The sequence below is a fragment of the Cherax quadricarinatus genome, chromosome 44 (assembly GCF_038502225.1).
Source record: "Cherax quadricarinatus isolate ZL_2023a chromosome 44, ASM3850222v1, whole genome shotgun sequence".
In the NCBI taxonomy this organism is placed as follows: domain Eukaryota; kingdom Metazoa; phylum Arthropoda; class Malacostraca; order Decapoda; family Parastacidae; genus Cherax; species Cherax quadricarinatus.
In genome coordinates, this window is record NC_091335.1 from 16678478 (window position 1) to 16687826 (window position 9349).

Consider the following 9349-nt stretch of genomic DNA (forward strand, 5'->3'; position numbering starts at 1 on the left):
CTGAACCTCCACCACCAGTCCTTGTGCTGCATGACCCACACACTGACAGTGCTGAACCTTCACCACCAGTCCTTGTACTGCATGACCCACACACTGACAATACTGAACCTCCACAACCAGCCCTTGTGCTGCATGACCCACACACTGACAGTACTGAACCTTCACCACCAGTCCTTGTGCTGCATGACCCACACACTGACAGTACTGAACATCCACAACCAGTACTTGTGCTGCATGACCCACACACTGACAGTAATGAACCTTCACCACCAGTCCTTGTGCTGCATGACACACACTGACAGTACTGAACCTCCACCACCAGTCCTTGTGCTGCATGACCCACACACTGACAGTACTGAACCTCCACCACCAGTCCTTGTGCTGCATGACCCACACACTGACAGTACTGAACCTCCAACACCAGTCCTTGTGCTGCATGACCCACACACTGACAGTACTGAACCTCCACCACCGGTCCTTGTGCTGCATGACCCACACACTGACAGTACTGAACCTCCACCACCAATCCTTGTGCAGCATGACCCACACTGACAGTACTGAACCTTCACCACCAGTCCTTGTGCTGCATGACCCACACACTGACAGTACTGAACCTCCACCACCAGTCCTTGTGCTGCATGACCCACACACTGACAGTACTGAACCTCCACCACCAGTCCTTGTGCTGCATGACCCACACACTGACAGTACTGAACCTCCACCACCAGTCCTTGTGCTGCATGACCCACACACTGACAGTACTGAACCTTCACCACCAGTCCTTGTGCTGCATGACCCACACACTGACAGTACTAAACCTCCACCACCAGTCCTTGTGCTGCATGACCCACACACTGACAGTACTGAACCTTCACCACCAGTCCTTGTGCTGCATGACCCACACACTGACAGTACTGAACCTTCACCACCAGTCCTTGTGCTGCATGACCCACACACTGACAGTACTGAACCTCCACCACCAGTCCTTGTGCTGCATGACCCTCACACTGACAGTACTGAACCTCCACAACCAGTCCTTGTGCCGCATGACCCACACACTGACAGTACTGAACCTTCACCACCAGTCCTTGTGCTGCATGACCCACACTGACAGTACTGAACCTCCACAACCAGTCCTTGTGCTGCATGACCCACACACTGACAGTACTGAACCTTCACCATCAGTCCTTGTGCTGCATGACCCACACACTGACAGTACTGAACCTTCACCACCAGTCCTTGTGCTGCATGACCCACACTGACAGTACTGAACCTTCGCCACCAGTCCTTGTGCTGCATGACCCACAAACTGACAGTACTGAACCTCCACCACCAGTCCTTGTGCTTCATGACCCACACACACTGACTACTGAACCTCCACCACCAGTTCTTGTGCTGCATGACCCACACACTGACAGTACTGAACCTTCACCACCAGTCCTTGTGCTGCATGACCCACACACTGACAGTACTGAACCTTAACCACCAGTCATTGTGCTGCATGACCCACACACTGACAGTGCTGAACCTTCACCACCAGTCCTTGTGCTGCATGACCCACACACTGACAGTACTGAACCTCCACCATCAGTCCTTGTGCTGCATGACCCACACACTGACAGTGCTGAACCTCCACCACCAGTCCTTGTGCTGCATGACCCACACACTGACAGTACTGAACCTCCACCACCAGTCCTTGTGCTGCATGACCCACACACTGACACTACTGAACCTCCACCACCAGTCCTTGTGCTGCATGACCCACACACTGACAGTACTGAACCTCCACCACCAGTCCTTGTGCTGCATGACCCACACACTGACAGTACTGAACCTCCACCACCAGTCCTTGTGCTGCATGACCCACACACTGACAGTACTGAACCTCCACCACCAGTCCTTGTGCTGCATGACCCACACACTGACAGTACTGAACCTCCACCACCAGTCCTTGTGCTGCATGACCCACACACTGACAGTACTGAACCTCCACCATCAGTCCTTGTGCTGCATGACCCACACACTGACAGTGCTGAACCTCCACCACCAGTCCTTGTGCTGCATGACCCACACACTGACAGTACTGAACCTTCACCACCAGTCCTTGTGCTGCATGACCCACACACTGACAGTATTGAACCTTCACCACCAGTCCTTGTGCTGCATGACCCACACACTGACAGTACTGAACCTCCAACACCAGTCCTTGTGCTGCATGACCCACACACTGACAGTGCTGAACCTCCACCACCAGTCCTTGTGCTGCATGACCCACACTGACAGTACTGAACCTCCACAACCAGTCCTTGTGCTGCATGACCCACACACTGACAGTACTGAACCTCCACCACCAGTCCTTGTGCTGCATGACCCACACACTGACAGTACTGAACCTCCAACACCAGTCCTTGTGCTGCATGACCCACACACTGACAGTACTGAACCTCCACCACCGGTCCTTGTGCTGCATGACCCACACACTGACAGTACTGAACCTCCACCACCAGTCCTTGTGCAGCATGACCCACACTGACAGTACTGAACCTTCACCACCAGTCCTTGTGCTGCATGACCCACACACTGACAGTACTGAACCTTCACCACCATTCCTTGTGCTGCATGACCCACACACTGACAGTACGGAACCTCCACCACCAGTCATTGTGCTGCATGTCCCACACACTGACAGTACTGAACCTCCACCACCAGTCCTTGTGCTGCATGACCCACACACTGACAGTACTGAACCTCCACCACCAGTCCTTGTGCTGCATGACCCTCACACTGACAGTACTGAACCTCCACAACCAGTCCTTGTGCCGCATGACCCACACACTGACAGTACTGAACCTTCACCACCAGTCCTTGTGCTGCATGACCCACACTGACAGTACTGAACCTCCACAACCAGTCCTTGTGCTGCATGACCCACAAACTGACAGTACTGAACCTCCACCACCAGTCCTTGTGCTGCATGACCCACACACTGACAGTACTGAACCTCCACCACCAGTCCTTGTGCTGCATGACCCACACACTGACAGTACTGAACCTCCACCATCAGTCCTTGTGCTGCATGACCCACACACTGACAGTGCTGAACCTCCACCACCAGTCCTTGTGCTGCATGACCCACACACTGACAGTACTGAACCTTCACCACCAGTCCTTGTGCTGCATGACCCACACACTGACAGTATTGAACCTTCACCACCAGTCCTTGTGCTGCATGACCCACACACTGACAGTACTGAACCTCCAACACCAGTCCTTGTGCTGCATGACCCACACACTGACAGTGCTGAACCTCCACCACCAGTCCTTGTGCTGCATGACCCACACACTGACAGTACTGAACCTCCACCACCAGTCCTTGTGCTGCATGACCCACACACTGACAGTGCTGAACCTCCACCACCGGTCCTTGTGCTGCATGACCCACACACTGACAGTACTGAACCTCCACCACCAGTCCTTGTGCTGCATGACCCACACACTGACAGTGCTGAACCTCCACCACCGGTCCTTGTGCTGCATGACCCACACACTGACAGTACTGAACCTCCACCACCAGTCCTTGTGCTGCATGACCCACACACTGACAGTGCTGAACCTCCACCACCGGTCCTTGTGCTGCATGACCCACACACTGACAGTACTGAACCTCCACCACCAGTCCTTGTGCTGCATGACCCACACACTGACAGTACTGAACCTCCACCACCAGTCCTTGTGCTGCATGACCCACACACTGACAGTACTGAACCTCCACCATCAGTCCTTGTGCTGCATGACCCACACACTGACAGTGCTGAACCTCCACCACCAGTCCTTGTGCTGCATGACCCACACACTGACAGTACTGAACCTCCACCACCAGTCCTTGTGCTGCATGACCCACACACTGACAGTACTGAACCTCCACCACCAGTCCTTGTGCTGCATGACCCACACACTGACAGTACTGAACCTTCACCACCAGTCCTTGTGCTGCATGACCCACACGGGTTGAGAGTTTCAGATACAACATGTGTTTTTGTAATTTTGCCAATATTAACTACAAATAATAAATTGTTAAGAATCTTAGAGGTTTCAGGTAACTTCTTGAACTAACTGTGACCCAGTGCTAAAGTTCATGTCTAACTTCTTGAACTAACTGTGACACTGCTGAAGTTCATGTCTAACTTCTTGAACTAACTGTGACACTCCTAAAGTTCATGTCTAACTTCTTGAACTAACTGTGACACTCCTAAAGTTCATGTCTAACTTCTTGAACTAACGGTGACACTGCTGAAGTTCATGTCTAACTTCTTGAAGTAACTGTGACACTGCTGAAGTTCATATCTAACTTCATGAACTAACTGTGACACTGTGTTAAACTTCATGTCTAACATTTTGAGCTAACTGTGACTTAGTGCTAAAGTTCATGTCTAACTTCTTGAACTAACTGTGACACTGTGTTAAACTTCATGTCTAACTTCTTGAACTAACTGTGACACTGTGTTAAACTTTATCTCTAACATCTTGAACCAGCTGTGGCATAGTGCTCAACCAGCTGTTACTTCTGGAACCAGCCGTGACACTGTTATCCAGCTGTAACTTCTTAAACTTTAGTTGTAACTCTACGTTTATTATGTACCATGTTTCATTATCTTGTCTGGACATCCCCTTTAAGAAAAATGAATTAAGATTGTTGAAGGACTTATGATCCAAGGCATTAGAGTTACCCCTCCTGTTGCTCAGACGATATCTGATTAACTCTTATCTCTGTGAGCTGTGACCGGTACGGATTTAGCGCTTCCCAGTATTATGATAATGGTAATTCATATATTGTTTAGATAGTTCATAGCAAACCATCATACAGAAAAATGGTCTGGTGATACCAACAAGATGTGGAAAAAGGCATTTATGTACAGTTCTGAACATTTATTAGAGGAAACGTTTCGCCACGAAAGGCTTCTTCAGTCCCAAGAAGCCACTTGTGGCGAAACGTTTCCCCTAATAAATGTCCTGAGCTGTAAATAAGTGTCTTTTTTTCACAAATCTTGTAAGTGTTGACTCATTATGCTGCTCGGTTCTGGTTTCCATATTACATAATGTATATAAATGCTCAGGAAAAATATACAGAAGATAACGAGGTTTATTCCATATATTAGAAACTGAACTTGTTCTCTCTGGAAAGACGTACAATTAAGGGAGAAAAAAATGAAGTGTATAAATGGATTCAAGTTGAACAAACTTAGATTTAGAAAGGATGCTGAAGAGTACTTGCTTAATGCTAAAGTCGTAGATGAATAGAACAAATTTACAGGTAGCGTCATTGAGGCGAGAACTTGGGGTAACTTTTAATATAGAGTGAATGGGTGGGTGTGCTTGGGTATGACTGGGATTTTTAGCATAAGCAAGTAAGGTCTACTACAGTGTTCCTTTATTATATTCCTATGGTCTTAAAGGGACTGAGATATTAATATAACATAACTATGTACAATAATGTTGGTAGAATTAACGACAATCTGTTAGATAAATGACACAGGCGCAACTAATTCTACAATCAAATTTCACATTAGTTGCACTTGTATCCTTTCACCTAGACTAACTTAACTGTCTCTCCCAGGGCCGTGTGATGGTGCAGAACGTGAGTGGAGGTGTTGTGATGAGTGGAGACTCACTGGTGTTACAGGGGGTCAGCAGACACCAAGCTGGTCACTATCGTTGTGGCGCAGCCAACCCTCTCGCCAGGGTGGTCAGCGCTCCGGCCCTGCTCAGGATCAAATGTAAAAATTATAACAAACTCTTGCCAGACAATGCTACTGAAATATTTGTTATAATAGCAGTTCGGATTTATTTTTAGTCGTATGAATAATAATAGTATTTTTAAATAATAGGCTCGAAATTTTTTGCAACTTGTCTTTTGACTGATTATTGTTTGTAATAACACTATTAAACACATTTAGTAATGCTGATTGTGGAATTCTTACATTTCAGTTGCATTAGCAAAAGAAAAAAAAATAGGATTTTCGTATCAAACAAAAGCCCATCTTTTCTATCCTAGTAAATAATAATGTTCATTTTTGTCTGTCATTTTCTTCGTAACAGTTTTACCTTTTGGATTAAAATCATTATTATTTTGGGGGGAGTCAGAATAAAGGAGCTGCAGACTGATTTAATACATAATATTATGTGCCCACAATAAAATTCGATCTCTTTCCTGCCTCAAATTACAATAAGCTCGACGTGTTTCTTTGATCACTCCTAAATGATCCATTACACGTGCTTTACGCGTATTTCTCAACAAAAATAATACTGGTCTTAAACCTTCTTGTAATCTCGGTAAGATATTACGATCATATTCTGTAATCTAAGTAAGATATTACGATCATATTCTGTAATCTCAGTAAGATATTACGATCATATTCTGTAATCTCAGTAAGATATTACAATCATATTGTGTAATGTGTTGTTGTGTCCTGGGTAAGCACTAGTGTCAACATGATACTAAGACTTGGTATGTAGCAGAAATAAAGACTGGCAGCCAGACTTGCAGTTATGTTCCTGTAGCTCTCACCTTTGCTGTATATTTTTTTGATAGAAATGTATAGATGCTATTTTATAACTAGCGAGAGACTTCGTCTGGCCCGGGTAAACGCTAATAATAATAATAATAATAATAATAATAATAATAATAATAATAATAATAATAATAATAATAATAATAATAATAATAATAATAATAATTAATAATAATAATAATAATTAATAATAATAATAATAATAATAATAATAATAATAATAATAATAATAATTATTATTATTATTAATAATAATAATAATAATAATAATTAATAATAATAACAATAACAATTATCAACAGCCAATTTTTCACTAACAAAAATAATATCAATTGATAAAAACGTCATTTAAAAAATATAAATTAATATTATAGAAAAATATGTACTCAAGTTGTAATAAATAAATGTTAATGAATAAACAGAAGTTGGTTTATTTGTTTACAGTTGTTTATTTACAATTTGAGTCCATAGATGATGAGGCTTTGGGAGGGGGGAGGGGGAGGGGGGAGGGGGAGGGGGGAGGGATAAGAATAGATCTACTAAAGCTCTTGGGCTGAGGGAAGGAGTTCACTTGTGTCGCAGATGGTAGCCTCTGACAGAATATAATACAGTATCAGTTCGAATCCTTGGTGTTAAGAGGCCTGGACAGCTGGCTCGGTACAGCCACGGACTGTTACTCTGCAGACAGCAGTTCGTCTACCATACTGTTTATTCAAAGAAAAATATGTTTATTGTGTGGTAGCGTGAGTGACGCTCGCTATCCTGTCAAGTTTGAAGTCAGTGTAGGAAGCTGTTTAGATCGTTTTAACACGACCAGAATGATCTTCATTAATTGAGCTCAAACATCGGAACAAACTTTTTTTGTATAGGTTTTGGATCTTTGTTTTTAAGGGAGGTGTAGGGCAAAATTTCTCATTGATTGTTGTTCGTGATGTAGGCTTCAGAACCTCGTGTTGTGTTGAATACTCTGGATATATGTAGGCTTACAGTACGCCCTGTTTTGACCGGCATTGTCCCGGTTTGAAAAACCTCTCCCGAAGTCCCGGTCAGTTAGTCGTTTTGCCCCGGAAGGAAACGTCGCAACGATAAAAATAAAAGAAAATTAGAGAAATACGGCACGTTGTTTCGCACTCGACAGATAAGCCGGAATGTTTGACATCACTCACCACATACTTCATCTACGACAAGCCCATCAACATCACTTGTACAGTGACCTCACATCCGCCTGTCAGCTGCATCCACTGGCAATGGAAGAACAATGACGAGGTGAGCAGCAGCGCCCCCACCAACGTCAAGAACGAGGTGTCTTGGGCAGTACTGACGGTGAGACCGTACCCAGGAGGCGAGGACAGGACTCTGTCTTGCTGGGGCGTCAACGATATGGGCACACAAGTGCAACCCTGCAAGCTGGCTATCAAGGGTGGGTATTGGTGCCTCATTGTTGCATAGTGATCAATAACTCTGCTACTACCTCTTATTCTTGTACACAGAACTTTATTGTCTCAGTTCTATTGTTTTGAAAATCTAGGAAAAACTTATGTATGTGCTATACTTGTGGTTATATGAACTTTTTCTCAGTTTAAGTGCTTAGTAAATAAAGCAAATTTATAAAAAAATTATTTGCATTTACTTTGAAATAAATAAATATGCATACTTAAGTGTATGCTTTTAGATCCATTTGTTGGTTTCATGTGTTATATTAAATGTCACTTAACGGAGAGTTCCTTGAGTGATGGAACTGGAGTTACCTTCCCTTTGCTGGAATCACATCTGATCGCCTCTCAATCCCTCCGGCACTGTATGACAACTACTGGGTCGGTGCCTTTTCCCATATATGTAATAATAATAATAATAATGTATTGTCTACAGGTTTTTCGGAGCTTTGAACTGGGATCTATCAAGTAACAGTCCACTGAGGTACCATCCTCATTTATCAAGTAACAGTCCACTGAGGTACCATCCTCACTTATCAAGTAACAGTCCACTGAGGTACCATCCTCACTTATCAAGTGACAGTCCACTGAGGTACCATCCTCACTTATCAAGTAACAGTCCACTGAGGTACCATCCTCATTTATCAAGTAACAGTCCACTGAGGTACCATCCTCACTTATCAAGTAACAGTCCACTGAGGTACCATCCTCATTTATCAAGTAACAGTCCACTGAGGTACCATCCTCACTTATCAAGTAACAGTCCACTGAGGTGACAGTCCACTGAGGTACCATCCTCACTTATCAAGTAACAGTCCACTGAGGTACCATCCTCACTTATCAAGTAACAGTCCACTGAGGTACCATCCTCACTTATCAAGTAACAGTCCACTGAGGTACCATCCTCACTTATCAAGTAACAGTTCACTGAGGTACCATACTCACTTGATAGACTCCAGTTAGAATTCCAGAGAAACTTGTGGACAGTTACCATCGTTAAGTTTTCAGAACTGAAAATATATATTTGTGTTTCGATTAACAGAGTTGTTAGTATCCCCAGTCATTATGAATGTAATACTGTGTTGTATTTATGATCAACAGAGTTATTAGTACCCACAGTCATCATGAATGGAATACTATATTGTATATATGATCAACAGAGTTGATGGTACCCCAGTCATCATGTCGTGTGGCCAACATCACCAGCACTTCCCTCAGCCTGGCCTGCCACACCCCTCACCTCGACCCACACACAACCACACTCTACACTGCTGAGGTAATACATCATGGTGTGGCAATACCTCAGTATTGTAGTTGCAACAGAAATTGCAAACTGTTTCGACAACA

The 9349-nt window shown here is 44.4% G+C and overlaps 1 protein-coding gene across 2 annotated transcripts in view; it reads left to right on the forward strand.

The window, feature by feature from the left end:
• The window catches only part of LOC128697438 (uncharacterized), a 53623-nt gene that overhangs the window by 21003 nt on the left and 23271 nt on the right, over nt 1-9349 (forward strand). For both annotated transcript variants that reach the window (XM_053789102.2, XM_070093862.1), the window contains exons 8-10: nt 5615-5774; nt 7708-7989; nt 9163-9278. In XM_053789102.2, the coding sequence (XP_053645077.1) occupies nt 5615-5774; nt 7708-7989; nt 9163-9278 (558 nt within the window). The remainder of the gene's footprint in view (nt 1-5614; nt 5775-7707; nt 7990-9162; nt 9279-9349) is intronic.